Below are 25,904 nucleotides of genomic sequence, written 5' to 3'. Positions count from 1 at the left end.
CTCTTATCACACATCCTAAATTAGGGCGGAGATGTGAGAGCCCTGCTGTAGGCCCAAGCCAGCTCCTCGCAAGGGGCTCAGACAGACAAGGCCGCGCAGGGCAGCTGCCTGTGGGCTCTGGTACCTTTGGGCAACAGGAAGGAACCAGACTGGCAATGACACACCACGGTGTCTGACACTGGCCAAACTTTCTTCCACTTTCCCCACTTTCCATCCCTCACAGTTCTTTGATGGCTGTTTGCTTCCTCCAGCTTGCGCCTACTGCTGCTGCCTGCCCCGCTCAGCTGGCAGGGGGAATCCTCGGTGGAAGGCAAAGCAAACAAAACGCTCTCCACACAAGGAGAAGGCATCTCTTTCTACTCCACGGCCCTGGGCACTGGGCAGCTGCAGACAGGGAAAGAAGGACGGATGGGGCTCTCATTCCTTGTTTTAGCCAGGGGCAGGCGGGGGAGAGGAGGGGAAAGATGTTTGGTTTTGATGGCATCCACTCTACCTACGAGAAGAGACTGTGAGAAATTTTAACCAGGAAGAAGTGATTCAGTCTTGATACACTTCAGACTGCTGCTATTTGGGTTTGTTTTTTTTTTTCTCGCTTTGCACTTTCTCCAACAATACCACTGCCAGAGGCAAAAACCTTTTCAGACACACACCCTTGCTACCCCATCTCCCTCACTGTACGATTTCCCAGAATTTCTTCTTTCCAAGGTTACAGAAGCCATCTAAAGCACAAAAAGCCACAGCAGTGGCAAAAAGATGTGTCCTCGAGGGCATATATCAGGAAAATGAGGCACCCAGAAGCTGAGCTGCTGTGACTGTTCTCCCCTGAGCCTAAAGACAAGTGCAAACATTTTGTTTCAAATTCCCCGATGTAAATTAAAACAGCTCGCAGAGGCTGCCCCACCAAGCACGCACATGCTGACAAGAGCTGACTACAGCATTTGGGGCGAGGAGGGTCTCGGATGTTTGACTGATGCAAAATTGCTGTTCCAGGCACCAAGGAGGGGCTGGAAAAGTAGTCTTGCCCTTTAAAAACAGACAGATTGAGTCTTTTGAAACAAATCTGAAATGATGGAAGATTTCAGCAGATGTGACCGCAGTGATTTCACCAGACGTGATTGTATCACGGATCTAATAGAAAAGAACTTCCCTGCTGTTCCATCAGGCTGAAGCCAGGCCTGAAATATCCTTTTTAGTCTTTTGATGACATCAAGGATAAAAGCCAAAGGGAAGTTAGGTTTTGATTTATTTTTTCCCCTGCTCTTTCTATTTTAAGTCACAGAATAGTTTTACCTGGTTTATGTTTCTGAATATTAGCCGGACCAAAGAAAAACACTTCAAAAGTTTGAAGTGGGCTGTTCAAAGGCATTGCTTTGTGTCTCTCTGACACAGCTGTCATTTAACTGAGTGACGTTTCTACAATTCTGGCCACTTTTGAAGATAAGGAGGCAGGTGGGTCTGCCTACACCCCACTTAAAAAAGGAGGTTCGGGTGCCAATGACCACGCAGCACCAGTCCCCTTGCTGCCCCAGCAGTGTTCAACCTAGGTGCCAAATGCCTCCCATCAGCAAAGCTCACGTCAGCAGCAAACTGCAGGAGATGCTGCAGGGTAAAGGGGGCTGCCCTCTTAAGATTGAGGCACAGCTCCATCCTGCACTGATGGCATGGGTCTGGGGCAGCCACAGTCCCACTTGCAGCTTCTCCACCCATGTAAAATGTAAACAGCTCTGGGTACCTTCAGGGTTTATTTTCTCTCTGAAGCAACACGGTGTTGTAAAGAACTACACAGTTCTAGCTGGGGTAAAGGAACAAGGAGAGAAAAGGAGTTATTTGTTAGCATTGCTAGGAGACATCTTGCAAAATCTCAAAAAAGCAATTTATAACCTCGCTGTTGTGTAGGAGGCTTACAAGAAGGACAAATAATAAAAAAAAAAAAAAAGTAAAAAAGATAATAGAAGAAGAAAGCAAGAAACTGGAAGGTATTGGTCTCAAAGCAACACAAATGAGGTGTCTCGTCACACAACAAGCTGCTAAACTGCAGAGCTACTTTTGCTGCACGACACGGTGGTTGCTATGAGTTTATGTGGATTTCAAAAGCAGCTCGAGAAACATGTGGACCAAAACTCTACCATGATACTTCAGAAAAAATATAAAAAATACTCTGTGCTTCCCTCTTACATTTCTGTCTGGCCACTCACTATTGACCCTTGCTGATCCAATTTGGCTCTTCATAGACATTCACACTTCCATCGAGCCTCCACTCGTGCTGTCTATCTGCCAGCTGTCACCACCCTGGAGTCACTCCGTCTGCTGGTGGGAACACGTCAGCCTCTGCAGGTTAATAACTGATTATTGCCTCAGTGCTGGGGCTTTGGCCAACACCTGGAAACCCACTTCTTCCCTCCTTGTAGCTGAGATGACAGAAAATGCAGTCAATTGCACTCAGCCTCCCGGGACCCATATATGAAGGAGAGCAAAGACTTCATTGCCATTATGAATCTGTATTACACTGAAGTTTTTATATTTCCCTAGAGATCTGTCTGATAGGCTCCGCTCACATATCATAGTTAGGAAACATCCCTGTCCCAGGGAGCTTATTGGATACCAGCCCTGGAAAGGGAATACAGGCAGAGGGCTGCAAGTGAGGAGCTGAAGATGCACCTAGCTGGGCAAGTAAGAAACTCAAACAAGCTCCTTCTGGCCACCAGATGAAGACACTAATGCACTGGGCCAAAACAATGCCTTAACGGGCATCTCATTCTCTGCATTTGCTGTCCCAGCCCTGACAAAACAAGCCAGATGATGACAAACCACAATCCAAAGCCATCAAATCACCAGCTGCAATTTCACTGCAGGATCGTCCTGACTTCACATGATCCGAGGGCTGGGTCTGAGCTGCCACCATGTCGAGTGCTGACTTGTGGGCCAGAGGCCTTTCCACCACCATTTAACAAGCCCCTGCCCTCTGAGCATCCTGAGAGGGGATCCAATCCCAAACCCAGCACTTGGCTCTGCTCAGGGGCAGGATACCACTTGCCGGTGTACCCAGGCTGGAGATGCCAACACAGAGGTGCTGTGCTGCCTGCCACCCCCAGGCCCCATTTGCTCTGCTCCAGGACAATGTTATCCAGCCCCCTGCTCCCAGCATCACAGACACCTTTACTTAGGGCATTCAAACCTGCAGCAGGCCTTTTGGGGTTTCTAACCACTTGCTTTTGCTCACGGAAGGAAGTCTTGGAGATTTCAACATTGGCTAAGTAAGGCTTTCAAGGCTGCGGCACCACTAAAAAACAAAACAAAAAAAAAAACACAGCAAAATGGCACATGCCATTTAGTCAACAGGAGGATCTTCACACTGTGAGCCAGCTAGCACACAAGGAAGAGACACCATGATCCTCAAGCACATGAAAGCAACAGGATGGATTTGATAAGGAACAGTCCAGGGATGAAGGGAGAGGAGGCGTCCCACCAGCTGACATCTGCCAGAGCAGCAGAGCCGACAGTCCTGATAGTTTACTTACCATGTCTGATCAAAAGCTTTGGAAGTCTTGTCTGTGTTAAGTGCTACCAGATGCAAAATCAGCAGCAAGATGAGAAGTGTATTAATAAACTAAGGAGGCACATAAAGTTATTTGAAAGCTGAATGGGAAAGATGGGGAGGGAAGGGGGAGAATAAAACCAGTTTATTTTTCCATTAAGGCAATTTAATATTCTCCGGGTGGAGTTACAATCACTCGTCCTTGGGAATTAAATTGAATTAGCAAAATGTTCTTGTTCATCAGCAGAATATACAATATAAAGTGGAATGTATCAATTATTTCTTTATGTCCTCTGCAGGACGGCGCTACTTCTCTGTTCACAGGGCAAGAAGAGTTGGCCATGAAATCCTTTTGACCCAGAGTGACTTTCAGTGGCTGTAACTAACTTTATGGCAGCAGGGAATATATACTTTTTCCTTTAATTAATGCAATAATATTAGGACTCGTTATTGATAATTATGGTGACTGCTAAAAGTTTCCCCTCTCTTTGCCCACTCCCCCGCCAACTTGAAATCTGCTCCAATATTGTCACAAATTAACGTTTAATTAGCCATCTAGCAGAACTGATGTTCCCCACAGAGTATTGCTGCTTGCAGAAAACCCGAGAACTACGAGGAGGTATTGGATATTTCATCATCTGCCTCCAATGGGAGCCATAACCGAAGAGTAACCAATTACCCCAATGCAGTTCCAAAGTTCAATCAATAATAGGAACCAAATAGCTCATTAGGTGTCCGCTGCAGCGAAGGACGGCCTTTCCACTGACTCACATTACATGGAAGTTACGTTTATAAAAGATCCCATGGCAATGTCCAAGGGCAGAGACTCCCTTAACCTCCACATCCTGGCCAAGTCGTAATCTTCCTCTTTCCTCTTCTGGCGTAAGAGAAGAGGGAAGAGGAGGATGCCTCCAACTGCACAGGACGTGTCTGACAAGCCACGAATTACACACGCCTACACACACACATCTGTTGGCCAAGGCGCTGCCTGAGCGAACCCAGCAGCCGCAAGAGGAGGTGAGGACACTCTCTTGCCATGTTCCCCCGGAGCAGAGTGGCTTTTGCACTCTATTTTGCTTCCTCCTCGTGAAGACTGTGACAGCTCCTGAAGCTCTTTGAAACTTCTATGTGAACTACGCCATCAAACATGAGCAGGCTGAAAACAGCGAGGGGCAAGAAAAGAAACGCGTTTTTGACAAGATTTATCTTGGATGGTTTTCCACGCAAGGCTATCCGAATGGAAGCCACATGTTGGAAATTCACCTCCTAGAGCCAGCGTTGGAAGCCCCACCGCTGGAGTACGGCACCCAGAGAAGCAACAGCCGGGGAGCTCACCTTGGGGGCAGTGGGCAAGCTGTCCCCGCCAGCCCCCATACCAGGATTTGTGGTCCAGAGGGAGAAACACCAACCGCCAGCTCCTTCCCAATGTTGTGCAATCCTGTGGCAAGGGAGGCTGAAGATTAGTGATTTCTCTTCTTTCAACACTTCTGGCAAGTCTGATGCTGAAATACCGCGTCCAGGTTGGAAGGCAGCGTTTGAAAAACTTGAGAGACTCCCCAGAAAAGCAGAAACAGCTGACAACGAGACACGTACAGAGCTCACTTGGTTTCATTTATAAAGGAGACTGAGTAGCTCAATAGCTATACCTAAACAGCCTTGCAGAATGAGAATGCCAGGTACAAGACTGCCCTGCCCCATCTACAAAACAGAACAACGTGCAGCAGCCAGGAGGCTGAAGTGAGACCGATTCTAGCTAAAATAAAAGAGATGTTCATTTTATGCCTAATAGTGCAGGTAATGAAATACTAGAACCAACTTTCAAGATTTCTTCATCTCTTGGCATCTGCTGCTCAAGCCTAGGTGCCTTTAGTCTCTCCAGGTGACCGGGTGAGGCTGCGATGTGCGACAGGCAGAGGGACACAGCTGGCAATTTGCTGGCTCTGCCTGGCCCCCAGATCCACGGAGGGGAGAAAGTGAAGGCGCTGCTGTGCTCGCAAAGATCTGCTGAAATCACTTTGTATTTGTAGCACTTTAACTGGAAATTAAATTTGCATGAACAAACTCTATCCCACACAAGACTGTATATTGTGACAGTTAAATGAAGAGCTTTTAAAAAGGGACACGTCTCAGGCAATTTTAATCAAAAAAGATAGGTTTTGTTAAAGCTACCAATTTCAGAAAATTAAGGTTGACTAAAACTGTTTTTAAAAACTCCTTTTGGAATTTAATCACATGTTGGAAACCCATATGCAGCTGCTTGTGTCACCTGCAAAGAGACTGTATACAACATAAGCCTATGCTTAATTTTACACGTGTGCTGAAGTTCTATCAACTTCAATGAAGTTTCAGCACACAGTCGAGCTTCTCTGAATTTGAGAAAGCATTCCTGAGCACGGGCTGTGAAGCTATTATGAAATCACCACCAAAAAATAAAAAGTAAAACAAAAATTGGCCATTCAATTTTCACAGCCTGAATAAGCTCCAAGCGCCAAAGTTAAACATATAACATATTTCTGAATTTGTTTGCTTGTTTTGCTGGAATAGGAAGGGGTACATGCCAAAAAAGTTTGCAAGGATTCAAGAATCTCCCGGAGAGCCTGGCAAGATATCAGGAAAAAGGATGTATAAAACTACATGAAAGTGGATGGCTCGGGTTTGGCTTTCTCAGAACTGAGTCAAGTTAAAAAATTTACTATATGTCTCTCGAAGCTGAGAATGGGAAAGCCTGGACCCTGCCTCAGTACACATGCTTAGGGCAGATGATGGGTGCTGGCTCAGAGGGCAGCCTGTTGCAGCCCACCAGCAGCTTCAGATATGCCTCGGCTGGGCAACACTCATCAGGTCTTATTCGCTGAGGAAGGTCCTCACCTTCAAGAAGTTGGCTGTCTCCTTTTCCAAACCGTTAGGCCTGCATTTCAATTCCCTTCAAGGCTGCAGGACTCATGTCTAGTACTTGATTTGGCTGAATGACCACAGGTTTTCTTTCTTTTGTTTTTAACCACAAAGTCCTGTTCAGACACCTTACCTTCTAGACTTTTCCAAAGAACTTCGGGAGAAGAAAAAGTACTGGAATTACACAAAATTGGAACAATGAACAACTTGCAGAGACCACCATAAAACCTTGCAAAGAGAACTCTCAGTATGCAGCTCCTTCCCAGGTGAACTCTGAGGTTTATTCTGGTACTGCCCACATGCAGATAAATGAATTAAAGTTGTTTTATTTTAATTACGAATTCATGCCTGAAAACAGATAACGCATCAGAAATCATGATTTCTACAGTACACATTAGGCCACAGGAAAATATCTCTTAACTCTGTTTCTGCTTGGAGCCAATACAGAAGCCAAATGGCATTTACCTCGGTGCAGAAAACATCCTCTGTCTGGATTTCCTTATGAGGGCTACCCAGTTTTAGCACCTGCTGCGTGCTGCTCCCATAGAGCAGCCCTTCCATCAGCCATGGGGAGTGCTGACACCCCAACACCTGCACAGGCCCCAGCAGTGACATCTTTTGGGAAAACACAGAGCTGTGTTGCAGGGCTGAGCACGGTGAATTTGCAGAGCCCGGTATGGGGAGAGCAAGTCAGGAGCGAGGGGAGTAACTGAGCTGAAGCCGAAAGCTAGACCTGAGATGCAACAAGACATGAGGCTGTTTCCATGGCAAAACAGAGACGCGTAACTGATGAGATGGAGAGGGAAGGAGCTGTAGGTCGGGGCTGCTGAACGAGAGAAGCCTGTGCAGCACCTCTGACAGAGTCCTCGCTTGCTTGTTTGAGCAACACTTGGAGCTGCTGCAGCCTTCCCAAACATTTCTACTTTTACTTCTCACACAACTGAAAACAAAGCCCTAAAAGCATTCTGTGATATTTTCCAGATGCTCTTTCTTACCTGTGCATTAGAGCTAACCAACATCCTGCATTTTCATCAGCAAATCGTAATGGAAGAATACAATTGTGGGGAATGGTCCTCAAAGACAGAATTTAATGGCAGCAAACACGTAAAATCATTCCTGCCTTTCTGTTCTGGAACAAATTCCTCCAGCTCTGGCTGCAACATTTCTCATTGTTATTTCTACCACCTCCCAGCTTGCTCAGTCACTGTGCCACACACTCCTCACAGAGACAACAAAATCACCTGGCATGGCAACCGAAGCCTTGTTTTTCACCAGGGATAGAAACTGAAAAATGGACAGGAGCTTGCATTTGAGCCACTTCCCTTCTCGGTGACTAGACACACTCGCATCATCTCCATATCCACATCTCGCTACTGTCGGGCAAAATTTACACCTAAAATAGGAAGAAGTTTGCCCTACACTTTGAACTACTCCAGGGATGCAAAACTGAATTTAGACAGACAAGGAGTATATGTGCATTTCCTTTCAACTTGTTTGACCAGAGCTTACTTCACTACCCCAAAATATTGTACTAAAAGCATCAAAACCAAGGTGGAAATCTGACTTCTGCCTGCTGTGTCACGTCCCAGCCTACCACCATGACCAAGCTTCATGGAAAGACTTTGTCTTTCTAAACCACATCTTCCAACCCCAGCCAGCTTCACAGAAAAGGCAAAATAATTTGTCTCTGCTGCAATTTTTAGAATTCCTTCTTGCTACTGACAGTTTGTTTGTCTTAGTCTCGCCGCTGCATTACAGTTCCCTAATGCAACACAGCCTACCCAGGATTTGACATGAGAGCAACCAATCCTGCAAAAGATCTTTCCTAGGACCTGCTAATCCAACAGAAAATGTGAATAGCACTCAGAAATGAGAAGAATGGAAATGTCGTCAATACCGATCATGTTATCTCGCTCTCTTGCATCACTTAGCTCATTGGCTATAATGGGAGAATTCCCACGTCTTCATTATCTATTTTCCCCATGTTTAAATAACTCTACCTTGGATACAATGATGTTTTCGCTTCCCTTTGTCTGTCACAGCCTGGTACTAGCTCAGTCTGACAGGACCAAATTGTCTCCTTTTTATGCATGCTCTCCCTTCCTCCCTTATTTCTTACCCCATTCAGGTCCCTATTACCCATGGGAGGATAACCCAGGTCACGGATTAACCTCTCTGCAGGTGCACTGGACCTGACTGTTGCCAGCAGGGTGACAGTGTCCCACAAAGAGATGTACCCTCACGAGATGGGACAAGCCCACCAGGGCTTGTAGCCTCGGGCACAGCCCCAGGGGACCCACAGCCACGCTGCTTGGACCACGTGTGTTAACACCACCTTGAGTCTTAACCTGGGATGGTTTTAGCTTGGCGATCTCTGAACATGCCAATCACAGTCTCTCTGACCTTTCTGTTTCCTATTACAACCCTTTAGAAGGGCCCATGCCCTTATTTACATGTGATCTGTATTAGCTGCTGCTTTCTTCTGCTCCCTCACCTCATTACCCGTCGCATGGCAGATTACCAAAACCTGCTTCTGTTCCTTCTCTGAAAGTGTTTCACAGCCCCGTCGCAACCCTCCTCCTCCCAGGGAACGCACGAGTGTGCACCAGCACAGGTCCTGGCACATCCTGCCTGCTCTGTTACTATATTAAACAATAACATAACAAATACATTAAATAACACAGTAATAACCATGATGAAAATAATGAGAACAGTTAACTGTTTGGATCCTTGCTTCCTTTGTAGTCCTTGCCGAGAGGTTTAGTTATTAAAGGCTGTATTGCATTATAGCATTGCCAAGATATTAATAGCCAGGCACAGAGATGAATGGCAGGCTTACGCCGTACAATTAAAACTTTTCCAGTTCACCCTTTCAGTAAAATTTGTGGTTTATAATAAGCATCTTTGTCTATTCTGAAGAGAGTAAGGATTGGAAAGTTACATAGATGGGAACAGAGGTTCATTAAAGATTTAAAATAGACTGTGGTTTGGCATTGTAAAACAAACATGCGTATAAGATGGGTTACATCAAGAGCTGACTGAAAGACATGCTCAGTGTTCCTTTTCTCTTGTGATCCTGGATTTACTGGTCATGCTACCCACAGAAAGGATAAAAAAGCAGCAGGGATAAAATGTGCTTGCTTGTTCCCCAAGAATATGGAGGCCAGCTCTATATTCCTGCTCATTATGCATTTCTCATATATATATATATATATATATATATATAAATATATATATATAGTGTATCTGCGTGCATATGTATATACGTGTAGGTATATGAGAAAAACCTATGCAATTTAATATACCATACATCCAAATATTCACCAACATAAAGGCTTAGAATTACTGATTCTTCTTACCTCAGTGCCCAGAGACCTCTGTAACAGAACTAGCACACATCGACCTGTAGGAGCCGGTGAGCATTTACACATGCAGAGAGCATACATGTTATTTGTTCAAATCTAATTCAGAACACAGCCCGTTCCTGTTTCTCAAACACACAAGGACGGCAGAAGGAGGGAGACAGATCAAAAGCATTCCTGCAAAGCCAAGGTTTGAGTAAGAGGGTTAACATTACCAGGTAATTTATTTATACTGTTGGACACGGCTTCAATTTAGATAAAAGGCTGTTACTTATCACCCGGATTTTAATAAATCACATTAAGAGTCCCAGAAATCTGAAAAAGTGGGCTCTCAAACTGAAAGCTGTACACACAGACCATGGTTTTATTTACAGAGCCACCAGGAGCGACCGCTCCTTGCCTGAGCCCGGGGAGGCAGTCAGCTAGAGCTGTGCGGCGCTACGGATGCTCCTCTCCAGCGAGCACCTAAACCCGGGCCAATAATCCCGATGATTAACAAAATCTAGCACTAGAGGGAGGCTGAACACACTTTCTGCTCTCTTTGGCCTTTTCGGCTTCTCCAGCCATTCAAAGGAAGGCGATTTTGAGCCAGGCCAGCACTCCGGCAGAGCCCAGCTGCGGAGATGCGCTATTTAAGGCAGCACCCCCTGTTAGCAAAACCCGTGCCCTTCCTTCCCCAGTGGTTCCTCAACAAATGCACCCAAAACCAACAAATGAACAAATTCCTCTGTGATGGATGAGTTGGAGCCCAGGAAGAGGCAGAAGCAGCAGCAGCACTCGCCCAGGGGCCGGCAGGTGGTGAAGTGCTGAGCCACAAGGACGGGGCTGGCTGCTCGCACCCGGCACACGTTGCCACCAGCTCCCAAGGCTGGCTCCTGGAGAAGGGCTCTCCTCTGAACAGCCTGGCAGAGGAAGGCCTGTATGCCTTCAGACCATGTTCTGTTATTTCTCCTCCCCAGACTCCTCTGGTGAAAGGAATTTCTGTGTAACCCTACAGCACATACAAGGGCAGGTGCCAGGCTGCCCTGCGACCTGAATGTGCCGAGAGCTGGCGCCTTAGCTTCTGCTTTACCCTGCACCCCACGCAGGCAGCACGTCTGATGGCTTCTTCACCCTAAACCCCATCCTCAAGCTCTTCGGCACATCCCCTTTGCCATATCCCAAGTTCTATCTGCTCCCAGCAGCGGATGGTGTTTATTCATTAAGTCGCCGTTTTCTCAGTACCGAGGCGGCGCGATGCGGCCAACAATTGCTCTGGGATGCAGGAGATGTGGGCACTATTTTTAGCCTGCTGCTGGCCAGCCCGGTGACCCAGGCAAATCACTTTCCCTGCTTCAGCTTCCTTATCAGAGAGAGACCGGTATTTCTTTTGTGAAGTGCTCTGCGGCCTGTCAATAAAACATGCTGATAACGGCCGGGGGCTGTTGGGAAAGAGGTGATCTCCCGGCTCAGCACCGTCCGTGCTACGGTAGCAGCTCGGGTCCCAAATTAAAATCAGACCCGGGCCGCAGACACAGCACCTGTGGGCAATTAGCAGCGATTTGGAGACGCGTGTTTTACTGGGGTGGCCCTTGGCGGGTCTGCAGCTCGGGGTCACAGCTGCTCGCAGGCGCCCAGCTCCTGCCCCGACAGCTCCAGCAGGCACTGGAAAGCTGCAAGGCTCTGTGTGAGCCTCTGCCGGACAGCCCCAGCCCTCCGCCACCCCAATTCCCCTGGGGAATCTGCAGGATGCCCCCTTAATGGTTCGGCCTCCCCCAGGATCGGACGCAGGGTAAGGGGCCAGCTGTTCTCATCACACCCTCCAGCTCTCAGCGGCCGGTGCCATCGGCAAGGATCCTGCTGGGAGCAACACCGGGCACTTGGAGAGGTTTCCTGTAAGGCTTGCTCACGTTTGCTTTCCTTCAGAATGCCCTTTTTGAGACTAGAAGGCAAAAAGAACAACAACAAAAAAAATCTCCCTCTCTCCCAGATCTATCTATTTCCCTTTGACAAACAGTGATTTCATTTTTCTTCCCGTCCAGGATTTTTTTTTTCTCCTTTTTTTTTTTCTTTTAAACTGAGCACAAGCCAACGTGGCAAAAAGCTCTTTGCTTATGTCCTTATTTGTCAAACACGCCATCGCCGCGCCCTCACCACCATTCTGGGAACAAGCCCTTGCCTCCACTGCCTGACTTCAGCTGAAGGGGAACTTCCCAACACAACTGGCCCCCAGCTCCAAGACGCTGCTTTTTTAAAATAAACAATTCCTTTTCTTTTATTATTTTCTTTTTGTTTTTTTGTTTTTTTTTTTCAAAGCATTACAGTTAATAAGAAAAGAGTCAAAATTTCCTTCCCCTTTTCTCCTGCCCTGCTGTGAATCTGAACGTGAGCTAGATGAGGAAACAGAAATTACAAGAAAATGCCAGATCTACTGCAAAGTTGTTTCATGGCCCACTCCTCCTTTGATTTCAGCCAGTGTAGGCATCTAGAAGGAAGTTAGATACTAAAGTACCTTTCTGGATCTGATCCTAAGTGGTCAGCTCCACTGTCCAAACAGAGATCCAGAGATAAATAGGCCTATGAAAACCGGGCATTATTATTTTAACTGCTACTCCATAAACTCCAACTTAAACTGTAATAATCTGTGCAGCTTGCAGCTGTCTGCGAGCGGTAATGCATGAAATGATAATAAACTAAACATATATCTATCTGCCGCTGCCCTCATCAACTTAACACCTAGTATAAAAAACTTTACCTGGAGCCACAGTGCACATTTTTCACGAGCTGTCAGCGGCACGAAACCCTCTGCCATACGGAGAGAATTTCTGCTGTAAAGAGGCTGCGCTGCTGGAGATCAGTTTCCAGCAGTGGAGCAGACGTGGAGGGCTTGCAGCGAGCCCCAGGAGCAGAACCTTGAACCTGCCCCACACTCAGCAACAGGATCATCTGCTCCTGGGTATGCATTTAATGGAGGGGGCGCAGAAATGAAGTGCTTGGGGTCAGAGAGCAGAGCCAGGTTTAGGTTGGAGCGCAGGCCAGCACACACCCCAAGGAGTGTTGCCTTTGTGCTGTGATGTCCTGGGGCTGTGCAAACACCGTCAGGATTTGCAGCAGAGCGAGCACAGCCACCACCCCATCTGCCCCTTCAGCAAGGGAACCTCTGCCCGCAGTCACATTCAATACCCAGATAGTTTCCTCCATTGCCACTTGCCCTTTTCCCTCATCTCCCAGGCCTTACTTCTCACATCAGCGTGGATTTTGCTACTCCTGCACGACCAGGACTGCTACTCCTGCTCATCTTGCCACACAAGATCTTGCTGGATCCTATTTCTGCACTGGCTTAGGCCTGTTCCCAATATATTTCACTGAGGATGGAAGGGAAAGGAAAGGGGAAAAGGAGCTGAGAGCAGACGAAATGCAGGGGTCTGTGTCTGCTGGGTACACCTGGCAGTGGTGACACACAGGACTGCGGGGATGCAGCCCCAAGGCTTGCCTTCCTCCCGACAGGCTGCCATTGGAGGAATCCTGATCTAACCAGATCCCTGCCAAAACCGAGGCTGTTAACGCTGCCCCAGCCCCGGCTTTCCAAAGGCAGAGGGAAAGGGTGTGACAAATAACAATTTCATGAGCTCAGCGGGGAAGAGCCAGTCCATCTGGTGGTTGTACCAACAGGCGAGTTTCAGTGAGAGCCCCGTGGTGCTGTGGCACATCTTCGGACAGTCAGAGGATTGAGGCGCGAGGATCACAAGACACAAACCCCTTCCAAAACATGTGGCGAGGTTTCCTCCTTGCAAAAGCCCTTCCCAGGCCATGGCTGGATCTGGAGAAGCACAGAGGCACCACCACAGCCTCTTCCCATTGCACAGGGAGCTGAGCTTTGCCCCGCGGCAGGCGCCTGCTGCGCTGCTGCTTCCCAGCACCCCGGCTCCCAGGGGGACCACGCTTCTTGGAGAGATAAGAGGCAGAACAACACTTGCTGGGGAATTACTTCACTCCCCCAAGGCTGGGAAAAGCCATGCTCCTCACTTGGCTAATGTCTCCGATGGCTGCAGCCTTTCCTGGCAGTGGGAAACATAATTGTCATTAACCCTTTCCCTCTCCAAGGATGCTGAAACCACCACGGGAACACGCTTAGACTTTGTGATAGCCTCCGAACGTCTTACTACAGGCAAGAGTTCACAAGAAGCCCATGAGGGAGAGAAGCATTTTCTTTTTATAATGGCACAAAGTGGATGAATTGATTCCGGAGTTCGTGGCAGGGTGAGGAACAAAGTCAGACCTCTTGAATCCTGTTTAATGCCTGCCCACTTGGCTGCTGCCAGGCTCAGCTCCAGCGAGGGACAGAGCACTGCCACCACCTTCCTGGGCCATCAGGGGCAGCCCCACGCCACAGACACCTGGTTACAAAAATCTGGCCAGTCTCAAACCCAGATCACGCTGGCTTTGCCCTCACCACTGCTCCCAGAAGGCTCTTTCAGCCCCGGTGCTTAGAAGCTTGCTAAGCACTGGCACGGAGGTACTCTGGGCAAGCTCAGCGCCTTCTGCTCCTGCCTGACCTAGCACAGCAGTACCCGGCACTCCAGGCGAGACGGGGAGGTCTGCACGAAGGTGGCCATACCTCCCCATCACACAGGACATGCCACTGCCTCGTGCAGCTTAGAAGTTGTGCTTCCACCCAGATGGCAAATCTGGAGGATCCAACCTAGCAAAAATGAGGTGGAAAGGGTCCCAGTGACATCACCGGAGCCCGGGCCAGGGTTTATTTGCTGCATTTAATTTTAGGCAACTAAACAAAGCACTTTTAGGATCAGATTACTGCCCTAAGGTCTCTCCACAGTCAGTGGAAGGAGGTGGCCCTTCCAGAAAACAATTCATTCTGGGAAGGTTTCACTCCCATCCACTATCACAAGGACGTAACGCAATTAGTTTTCTAATTCAAGCCGGATGGGAAAAATCCTTTAATAGCCCAGCAAGTTTTGAATGGAAATATTCCCTGCTTGGGAAACAGAGCTTGCTAATGCTGACTTGGTTGTTCCTGACACGTGATCTCAAACCCCAGCACTCTGCCACCTTGTTTTATTACCATTCACTTATTTCCACAGCCCCTTTGGAGCAGTTCTGCACTCACAATAAAATTGTTGCCTTCTTACCTGCACGTTGAAAGTAACATCATCCATAGGGGGTGGGGGGGGAAAGGCACCTTGTGATGTGATGTTCCCGAGGTCATCCACAGGAGGTGGGGGTGGAGGAAGGAAGTCTCCTAGGAGAAAAAAATCAAGAGAACTTAGACTCAATGCAGAGCACCAGCATTTTCCTGAATCATTTCAGAACGTCTCTCTGCTGCCCAGAGGGAAAGCAGGGAGGTAGACCAAGACGGGGGGATGGACTGAGTATCTGGAGACCGGCTGGCTCCTGGGATGACTTGTGTGATACTCACAGCTCTGCCACTGCTTTTATGGCAGTCAACACATCATTTAACCATTAAATACTCAACTGCATCCCTTGCTGATCCAGGGGATGGCCGTGACAGCTCAGGAGCACTTTCAGATTGCTTAGAGGTCCTCGGAACCCGCAGCAGCCTGGAGGCAGCAGCACCCAGACCAAAACTCACCTCTCCTTTAAATGTGCTGCAGGAGGCTGCAAAACTTGCACTACCGAATGCCCCACATCCAGCCTGGCAACAGATTCCAAGCAGTTCACTCCCTTCCTGTGCCAAATGACGCCAGCTGGTTTTGGTCACTCTAAAGACCGCATCAGCTGCTGACTACACGTCAGGACTGCCTGCCTGCTGGAGGGGACACTCGGAGGGCTGGGGCTGGAGCCCAAAATCTTTGGGGCTCGAGTTGAGGCTGTTTAACCTCCTGGTCAGCACCAAGCCCAGTTCCAACCTCCTACAAGCTTCCTCAGGCTCACAGCAGCTGGACCCAGGAGAGCCAACATCCTCCCGTCTCTGACTGCTCATGGAGCCCAAAGTGCCTTTTTGTTTTACCAGCTCAAAAATGATGTTCTCTAGACCAGCCCGCCACGCTCTTTGCATTTCCCTTTCTTATAGGGACCTCATGGCTTCACATAAGGAGCTGCTGGGAAAATCAGAGGCTCTCCTCAGTGAGACTGGGCCAGTTGCAAGCCCAGAAGCATCCACCTCCTTCAACTCCGAGGAGGCTTTGTATGTGGGGCTGATGTGTAAAATATCTCCACTTTAAATTCGCTTTGCCTTAAAGTTCTGACAACGTCGATGTAAATACAAGTACAAGGCAGTACACTGGCTGCAAAGCCATCCAGCTTTGCACAGAGCTGGGAGACCTCTCCTAAAGAACATCTGAGGAGGTGGGAGCAGGAAGGAGAAAACATGGGCAGAGCAGCGCAGGCAGCAGGACACCAGGCACTGAAAGCATCTCCTAACGATGGGAAAAAAAAAAAAAAAAAAAAGGAGCTTGCCATTAGCACTGGATTTGGCTCCTGGGGAGGCAGCTACCTGTAATTTGGACCACTTTGGTATATTTTTATTTCCTCTCATAAAGCTTTATGCTGCAAGCAGAGCTGTTTACTGTTGGTTCTCCTCTGTGCATCTGTGATGGAAGTTTAAGATAAGTGAATAAAGTGTTGTATTTCACATAGCTCAGAGCTGTGGCTTTTGGAGGGTTTTAACCCTTTCTGTGTGGAAACACAAGCTGTCTCCTTGACCCAGCATCGCTCCAGCTCCCAGCTACGGGTCCCCCAGCACCATCCCCAGTGACCAAACCGCTCACAGAGGTGCTGAACCAAAGCCCAGTGACCTGCAGTCCCTGGGGCTCCCCATGCCGAGGATGAAAGCCCAGGGCTGAGCTGCCACAGGGCAAGCTGGGTCTGCAGCCCCAGAAAGATTTCCTGTTCTACTGCAAATCTGCTAAAGCCACGAGCTATCCAAAAGGCACAAAGTCCCCCTGGAACTTTTAAGGATCTTATTTCCCAGGAAAGCAATTTCTTCCCCATTTCCCCAAAGTGAGCATGGCTAGAATTCAAAAAAACAACCAACCAACCAACCAACAAAAAACCCCACTTCTGAATCCCTAAGAAAGAACTGTCCCAAATACAGATGCTCCAAGACAGCTTGAAAACAACACACTGAAAACTAATTTAAAACAAACATGCTGCTCCAATAGACAAAATCCTATGAAACCTACTGGCTCGTTGTATGGCAGAGTTCAAGACTGATTTAAAAAAAATACACGCACAATAACATCTGCAGTATCTCCTCTTTGCTCTATAATTAATCCAACCTTTTATTTCACATCATATGAAATTCAATACGGAGTAGAAACAAAGGAAGAAATATTTTGAAACGAACATCTTAAGTGTTTCATTCTAAAAGTGCTGGGATGTCTGAGTGCTATGTAAACTTCTGTCCTTTGCTTTGAAAACGAACCTTCAACCAACCAATGTGGTTTTGCAAACAAATTCATCTCCAGCGGACGCACGCTTCCCCAGGATACCCTTGAGATGCTGTCGCTCCAGTTAGCCCCAGCTCCGAAGCCTCACCTCCCTGCCAAGCCGTGCTGCTTTTATTACAACCCTTCAATCCACCTAAGCCAAACCCATGGAGAGAACGGGGTGAAGGGGATGAGATAGGAAGGGCCGGGGTTTGTGCACAATCAGAAGGCTGAGGGGGAGAATAACAATCGCTGTCACAACTTCAAAACAAATACCATTTTGCCACTTTGGAAGAGCCATTGCTCCCCAAAGGAAAAAACATTGGCAAGAGGTTTCAGAAAAGGAGCGAAAGGACAGAAACAATGAGAAGAGCTCTTTTCAAGAGTATGGAAGAAAACACTTCTCTCTGGAGCAGGAGGCAGCTGTACCGCGCCCCAGCCCAGCTCTGCTGCCTCTCTCCTCCGCGGCTGATAAGCTGCTGGCGACCGGGAAGGGTTTGGACTGGGAAGCAGAAAGCAGATGTGTGATGAACTGGGGGGACCTTGCAGATGTTTGGCCTTTTCCTGGTCCTCTGTGAACAGATGGACTTTCCTCCTTCACAGCTTTAGTTATTTATCCTGCCACTGCACTTTCCTCTTTCCCACACATGGCCGTAGGACCCCATCCTCCTCCCAGCGAGCTCATGGGAGCAAATCCTCCCAGAGGCAGAAGGCAGAGCTGTTCCTGTATTGTTATTGGCATTGCTCTATGAATCCCTCAGGCACAGAGGGAAACACGCAAACACCGTCAAATCTGGGTCCTGAACAGCGCACGGTTTACAGATGACTTGCATGGAACAGGTCTTCGTCTGGGGGAAAAAAGGAGGAAAAAAGCTGAGTACAAGCTGAGAAAAAGAAAAAAAAAAACACAAACACAAACAAACATCCTGTTTCATGCACCAAGCACCTTTCTCACTCGCAGGCAAACCTTTGAATTCCTAAGTGCACAGAAGTTTTTTGCAGGATCAGACTCATCTGCCTCAAGCCTTTGTTTTCAGGGAGATGCATCTGCCAGTCAGCAAATGAATTGCAGCACAGTAATTGCCTCCCCCATCGACTGACACAGTTGTTTAGACATCAAGATTTGCAGCTTTGAAACTTCTAGACACGAAGATGATCTCACATGTTCAGTAAGAAGAGACTGTTTGGGGGAAAACCCTCGGAAACACACAAAAGCAAAACATCATATTTTTCCCTGGAACAATAACTTAATGAAATCTATCAAGCAACAAAACAGGATTCACACTGGCGTTCCCAGATCTCTGGCTGACATCTGAAGACGATATGCCCAGATGTTTTTCATTTTTCTTCCTCCAAACAAAAATAACCCTTTCTCGTCATTTCTGCCTCTGAGGCTGGTTCAGAATTGGTTTGAATCACCTGAAAAACCAAGCTCTCCACCGGACCCAGGGAGCAGAGTACAGGCAGTGATGGAGCAAACCCCCACCGAAGTGGTTTCTCTTCTGCTCCAAACAGCTGAGCAGATGCAGTCATCTTCCATTCCCTGGTCAAATATTTAGCTTCCACTGCAGAAAGCCAAATTTGGGGGTGATCTACGGTGAAACAATTACGATTTACACTTTGAACCTAATCCATCAGGGCTAAAATCCCTTTGATTAAGCTTACTGTGAATATCTCTCCACACCCATAGACCTGTATCCCACAACAGGCACTGGAAAACCCTGCAGAATCCTGCAGCACTGCAAAGTGCTTTGGAAAATTTCATATTGCAAAAGCCACACTGTGGAATTTTTATAGAAAACGTCAGCTCGATATGGCACGGTGACTCGTAGGTGCCACCACGCCTTGCATTGACATGCTGCCTTTTCCTGTAACATCTGCATTTAACATCCATCACTGGAGGAGGAAAACACACAATTAAAATCATGCTTTGTGCTGGCGCATCTTTGGTCAGAGCCATGGCCCAGGTGGTCCTCGGCACCGTGTTGGTACAGGGGAACAGCCACACCATTACACACCAGCTACACAACCCACTTACCTACACCGCGTTCACCTGCCACGTACAAAATAAAGCCAACCCAAAGCACTGCTCAAACGACCATTTTCTTACCAATTACTCACTCTACCATTTGAACTACTTTTGTTAATCAGCTACTGTATTAATAAGCAGGGGAGAAAAAAAAAACATAACACACCGGCTAATTTTATTCTTAGCATTTAAAAAAGGAATACTGAATCTGTCAGGTAGTTGCACTAAAAATTTACTTCACCACCTGCTAGCTGAAATATTGCTTTTATGGATTTATATTGTATTAAAAGGTCACTGGCTGTTTAAGTCTTAAACAGTTTTAATCATTCTAAAAGTCTCTTAACAGTAAGAAAAGGAAGCTCAGAACAAACAGCAGCAGGGATTCTAATTAAAAGGGCCAATTCATCTAATTTTATTTGGGGTTAATTATTCAGGATTCACTCTCTGATGTGTAAGGAATAGCAATTAGTAATTTTAGTGATTTGAGGAACATTGGAGGTGTAATCAGTTAAAATGAGTGAGTGTTTACAACACAAGATGTTGAATTAGTTTCTCCCAGCTGGAGAACAGGAACATTAGTCCCCTACAGTTCAGGACTATGAATCGCAGTCCTGCTTAAAATATTCCCTTCAAATAAAAAACACACGCCAACAATCATTTGGCAATTCTGTTTACTACACGGCAAGTCAACAGGCAATGTGTACCATGGCAGCTTGCGTTCCTCACCCCGTCCTCCATCCCATCGGCCAACTGCCCAAGCCCCTGGGATCTGATAGAAACATTTCCCCAGCATTTCTCCCACCTGCGCAACTTCAGCCAGGCTATCAGCCTCCTGTCACGCAGCCTTTTACTACAGCTCGCTGAGATAATGAAAAGAAGCAGCCTGTGAAACTTTCAAATGTTAATTAACTTCTGTGTTTAAATATACAGAGGAAAAATGACCGTGCGATTAACTTAAAACCTCCAGGTACAATTCCTCCTACAAGCACAAATCCAAAATAGCTCTGCTGGAATCGCTCTGGCCTTCTTCCAGCGTTACTAGAGCAAGGAGAAGTTACTACAGCTCGCAGGAGCAGCAGATGAGGCTCTGCTGGGGACAGGGGAGCTGCATGGGCGAGTGCCAGCGGGGAGATCCAAATCTGGCTGCTTTGACGTTCGGGTCTGAGCGGAGATGGCAGCTCAAAAGCTGCTTTTTCCACCTTTCAAGAAGTAACTGGGGTTTATCAGCAGGTAGCACAGCCACATAGCCACTGGGACAGGAGCTGGACCCCTAAGCTGAAAGGCTGCAGCTTGGTGTGACTGCTAAAAGGAGCAAAGCTGGCACACCAGACCAAGTCTCCTTCAAATGATTCAGCTTTTATCAAGCAACTTGATTTAGCACAGACAGCTGCTATTTTTGGTGTTGTGTACACAGATCTTTCATCCCGGCTCTGGTCACCGGTGGGGAAAATCCCCCCCTTCTTTGGTTCACGTTAGAACTCATTGAACTCCCTCTCAAACACCCGCAAAGGCAGTAATTAGCACAGGGATAGGAAATGAGGGCTCAGTTCCCCAAATTATGCAAAATCTCAGCTGCTTCACCGCACTGGATGCCCCTCATCATGAAAACAACACTTGTGTGATGAGGCTGCGTTTTCAGCCAGCTTGTGGCTGCAGGCACCGGGGCGTGCCACCCTTTCCAGCCACGCAGCCTCAGCGCCCCAAGGATATGGGTGTATGGGGAGGCAGGTGAAAACAAAGGCTTCTTTGAGTCCCCCGTGCACATCAGCCCACCATCCTACACGCCGTGTGCTTATGAAACACGCCACCAAGTACAAAGACATCTACACACGGCTGCGTTTTGATTCTTCAAGTCGTTTTTCCGTGTGACTGTGGGGACAAAACATTCCAGCTAACGTCCCCCGCCGACCTCTCCGCAGTGGAGATCAGATCTTTTGCTCACCTCGACAGCACGTGCTCTGAACGCCACGCAAATGGAGCAGTTCTGCTCCCACGCGTGCCGTTACACCTAGCGGGTATCTCCGTGACACCGGTGTCTGCACGGAGATGAGGTCAGCTGGTATCAGAGCTCAGCTCTCAGGAAAATAAACCCGTCCTTTACTAAGGCTTACTAAGGCACTGCAAGAAACAGCCCGTGGCACTGTGAAATGTTAATTAAAATCTGTGTTAAAACAGAGGGAGGAAGAAGAGCTGTAGGATTAACCGAGAAGCTCCAGGTACCACTCTTTACTGCAGACTTCTTTCAGGACTTAGGGCACGTTCCTTAGCCCCGCTGTGCCTCGGTCCACAGGCACACAAAGCCGTCCTTTTCCCGTCCCTACAAACACGCTCAGTGGAGGGAAGCCTGTCCTGCTTGGTCACTACTACGACAAGATCCCACTTGGAGCCACAGCTGCTCAGGTCCAATAAACGGGGACAAAAATAGTTCCAAACAATTTTAAAAAATGACAGAAAACAGCCTGCTCAGATGGAAAGATTTCAACACAAACAACTGGAAATAGGCTGGAAATCGGGGCATCTAAGGCAGAAAAGCAAACCCTATCCTCAGAGGGGACACACGCCACATTCCTGCACACCATCCCGCTCCTCGGAGCAGCAAAAGGTCCACGAAGCAACTCAGCAAGGGAAGCGCTGCCTTAGTCAGAACAAAACCGAAAGGGGTTATCTATTTGTTTATTAGATGATGGTGTTAAACTCGTTTGTTCATTGCTAAGAGTGCCTGACAGGAGTTGACACAGGCATTAATTTACAAAGGAGGCTGTTGTGAAGGAGTTGAAAAAATGAGTTATATCGCTGGGTAAGAGCTCGTTCTCTCTGGCTGCGGCTGCGTGGCCCGATCAAAACAAATTTTGTTTTTTCGGCACAAAGAGCCACGGGTCAGCTTTCTGCCCCGAGCGGGCAGCTGGGGAAGCTGGGGACAGCATCCTTCAGATGCATCCTTTCTTATCACCAGTCAAACCCGTTCTGTGCCTGGTGATGAAATACAAGACACTGTGCAGATCAGGAAAGCTACCTCCCAGAGCTCTTTATTGCCAAGGGACTTCCTCAAGTTTCGGAAGCTGCAGCCAACAGTTTTTAAGCAATCTTGGACTTATCTGTGCTTCTAATTGCTTTTTGTTTGTTTGTTTGTATGTTTCGTGTTGTTTTCCTGCTTTGGGGGTGGACTGACATCTGAATAGTCCGAGGAAACCCTACATGTTGCAGCCTTGGAGCCAGCAGCGGCCCGTGCTGCGGAACATCTGGAGGCACTGGATCCATCCTGCTCCCCCAGCATGCAAAAGAGAGAGCCAAAAGAAAATAAAAAAACCTGCTGTAGCCAGAGCACTTCCTTGGGTGATGGGGTCAACCTGCCTGCGAGGCATCCTCTTCACAGAGTGTGCTGCCACTGGCTTGATAGAGTGGAACAAAAACACCAAGTGGGAAACGCATGGACAGCTCTCACAGATGAACTGAAGAAGAGAACACAAGCTGATTTTCAAACTCAGTTCCTTCCCCCCTCCCTCTCACCCCTCCCCGTGTAACTCTCATAAACATCCACACTTGGAAAGACTAAAGCAGAACTCGTGTCTTTATCAGATATGCCTTAGCTCAGTTCACTGTTTTCAGCAGCACAAACAGCACTGGCTTTCTTCCTTCTGCTGCAATTAGTCAATGCTACTGGGGAGCAGAAAAAGGTTGCTAGATTTTCTTCGCGATATAAAATGAATTTGCTTCTTATTCACCAGTGTAACAGTTGAATAATAAATTACATCCTTAATCCTTGAAGATTATTCAAGATAAAATCAAATGTTGGATAAACAGAAATCATTTCTATTTTCTTCTTTCAAAGTAAGTAACTAATGCTCCAAATCTCCATATATAAATACAAATTTATATTTATAAATACATATAAATATACATCAAAATATGTTTACACATAGTGGTGTTTTTTCTCATGGATGGATTTGGTTCTTTTTGCCAGTTCCTGCTGGCAACGTCACACATGATCTGGCTAGATCGTGGAAGAGAAATGGGATTATGACCAGATGCAAAAAATAAAGGAGGTATCGGGAGATGCTTTACACCCTCTCTGCAGTACTTTTGGATAGCATGGACAGCAGAGGACTAAGTATGATGCAGGCTCTCTTCTTTGAGCTCAGTTTTACCCTAAAGCACTGATCCACAATATTTCTCAACCCGTGGTCACTACCCAGCACCCCAAAGATATTATACACACTTACATGTGCAGTTATCACCACATTTTAAGAAGTGCTTTAAAATTTATACTTTCTTACATAATTCAGTGAAGTAACTGACCTTCACTTATAGTGGCCTCCTGGCAGCTCACGGACCTCTCTAGTTCAGGAGCAAACTGCTAAACTGACTTTTAAAATAAATAACTACATTTCTGTTCTCTATATCCCATAGAATCCTCTACCAAGTATCCCCTTGCCCCTTCCTTCTCCTTGCTGGTCAGTGCCAGCACTGTGGTAGGTAAAACAAGAGCAGAGAGAGCAACTGCACAACTCTGTGCCACCTCCCATCAGGAGGATGCTAAAATGTGGAAGGGAGGACTTGCTCAGTGCAGAAAATGGATGCAAGAGAACTCAGCCCTGATGGGCACTTCTGAAAGCTGCAAAAAAGCAGAGGTGGATGCCAGAGGCACAGAAATGGCACATTAGAGGCACATCACCAGGATGACGATGATATTGGCACTCATGACGCTGCTAAAACCCATTACACTAAAATTCTCTCCCTAAACTGACCCAAGCACACTGCCTATTCTGCAAACAACAGCAGGCCATAAATGCCAGCACTGTGGTTCCTGTGCCAGTTTTGGGGAAAAAACATCTCTCGTCTTGCATTCCCTATGCCCACGGCCACGATATTGCACTTACTCAAACTTCTGACCGTTCTGAGAAAGCAGTCACTCACACAACCAGCTTTGCTGTGACCCTGCTCAGCACAAGGTGCCTCCCTTCCAGAGAACAAGTCCTGGGGTCTGGCACCAGCCCAGGGAAACGGCAGGAACTGCGAAGGGGCCCTTGCAGTAAAACACACCGCACCAAAAGCTGGGTCAATTATTTAGTGTAGGGAAACCTGGGTGAGATCATTTTCAGATTGAGTTAAAACTTTTATCTTTAACCAAGGCTACAGAAAATGAATTACTGAAATACTTGTGGATATTGTTAAAAGGAAAAATGTGGAAGAAAATTAAAATCTTCTGCAAAGATTGTGGTTTTCTTTGAAATGCCAGAGATTTTTATTCTCGTAGAAAAATGTTGTGGAAAAAAAATGATAACAAACTGTAGTAGCATACTGCCACAGCTTCAAGGCTGGACTTCTGAAATCTTCACTCTGAGGTTTGGTTTTCCTTCAGAGCTGCTACTTGGGCAATTTTGGGAAAAGAATGATGTTAAATTAAGTGGAGAATCTCTCTCGATTTTCTTCCACCCTAACTTCTTTCCCAGCCTTGCGGCAGGAAAGCACAAATCCATTCTTTTCAGCTGATGATTGATCTTCAATCTAAATCCCCACTTCAATATTAATAACCTCTCAGAAAACAATTAAAATAGATATATTGTTTGAGTGTGTGCTCAGGGAACAACTGAAGAGGATAAATCTTCTAGGAGCACAAAACGCTCCTTTTATTGTACTTTGAGACCTCCGATGCCTGCAGTGACACGCACCACGTTATTCTCTGTAACACACACGTCTCCCTGTGCTACCTGAAGTGCTCGTCTGGAGCAGTGAATGGGAAGGAGAGGAGTTCTTAGCAGCACAGGAGAAGAGTGGATGGGCCATCTCACCCTCAAACACAAAGCCCTGCATCAGGAAGACTCTCCAAGGGTGGACCTTTTCTTCTGTCAGACAGAAGATGCTGCAGGAGGGAGAGCATCTTCCAGTTCCACATCACCAGCCAGCACAAAAAGCCACGGAGAGCCCAAGTAGGGGCTTCGTTTGGGAATTGTTTTAATGGACAGGGATGCACGATATGCTGGGATTGTATGATAAATCATGGAACCTATGTAATTCGTAGTTGTTTATGAGCACGGTCTCCCCAAGCTCTGAGACCTTTGCAGTCAATGTCTCTTGTCTCCATGATCCACAACAAAGAGAAAAGCCCCTCCTGGGCCTGCTGTTCTGGACTGCCTTACTTCAGCACTGCTCAAGGTTAGTGCTCTCTGTAGCAGACCGGCTGCATCTACACTGCCCAGCCTTTGGTCTAGACTCCCCCCAGCCTCTGTGGTGCCTGGAGCTGAGGACTAGCACTACTCACTTGCCTTTTTCCAGTCCCAAGTGCAATAACGAAAAGGCTGTGCTGCTGCTTGCCAGCACGCTGGTTCTGCAGCATAGAATGAAAAAGTGTGCTGTGTGCCATGGTAAGAGCACATGTGGAAATCTTTAAGGGTGCAAAGCTTTCTCGAAGGACTGTCTTGGGCACAGGGAGACAAACTTGAGTCCTAATCTTGGTGTCTGCCTAGAGAAGAAGAGACAACCATGCTCCTTTGGAGAGCACTAACCAGATTTCCTAAACAAAACTGAACGACAGAAGGTTTTGCAAACTCACACCATCAGATTTCTCCCCTCAACAATGTCACTGCAATTCTGCAATGCATGAGTTGCTGCATACAGTCATCCAAGGTGACTGCTTTATAGTTTCTTGTAGTCATTCCAAAAGTGAAGCTCAATCCTAGAGGGTTTAAAGAATCATAGTC

The 25,904-nt window shown here is 47.2% G+C and overlaps 1 protein-coding gene across 29 annotated transcripts in view; it reads right to left on the bottom strand.

The window, feature by feature from the left end:
- The window catches only part of LPP (LIM domain containing preferred translocation partner in lipoma), a 381,390-nt gene that overhangs the window by 172,217 nt on the left and 183,269 nt on the right, over positions 1–25,904 (bottom strand). For all 29 annotated transcript variants that reach the window (XM_038183924.1, XM_038183916.1, XM_072042613.1 and 26 more), the window contains one exon: positions 14,919–15,028. In XM_038183924.1, the coding sequence (XP_038039852.1) occupies positions 14,919–15,028 (110 nt within the window). The remainder of the gene's footprint in view (positions 1–14,918; positions 15,029–25,904) is intronic.

Source organism: Anas platyrhynchos, chromosome 9 (genome assembly GCF_047663525.1).
Source record: "Anas platyrhynchos isolate ZD024472 breed Pekin duck chromosome 9, IASCAAS_PekinDuck_T2T, whole genome shotgun sequence".
NCBI classification, from domain to species: Eukaryota; Metazoa; Chordata; class Aves; order Anseriformes; family Anatidae; genus Anas; species Anas platyrhynchos.
Note: the sequence above shows the minus strand (reverse complement) of the source record. Positions and strands in the feature narration are given on the sequence as shown.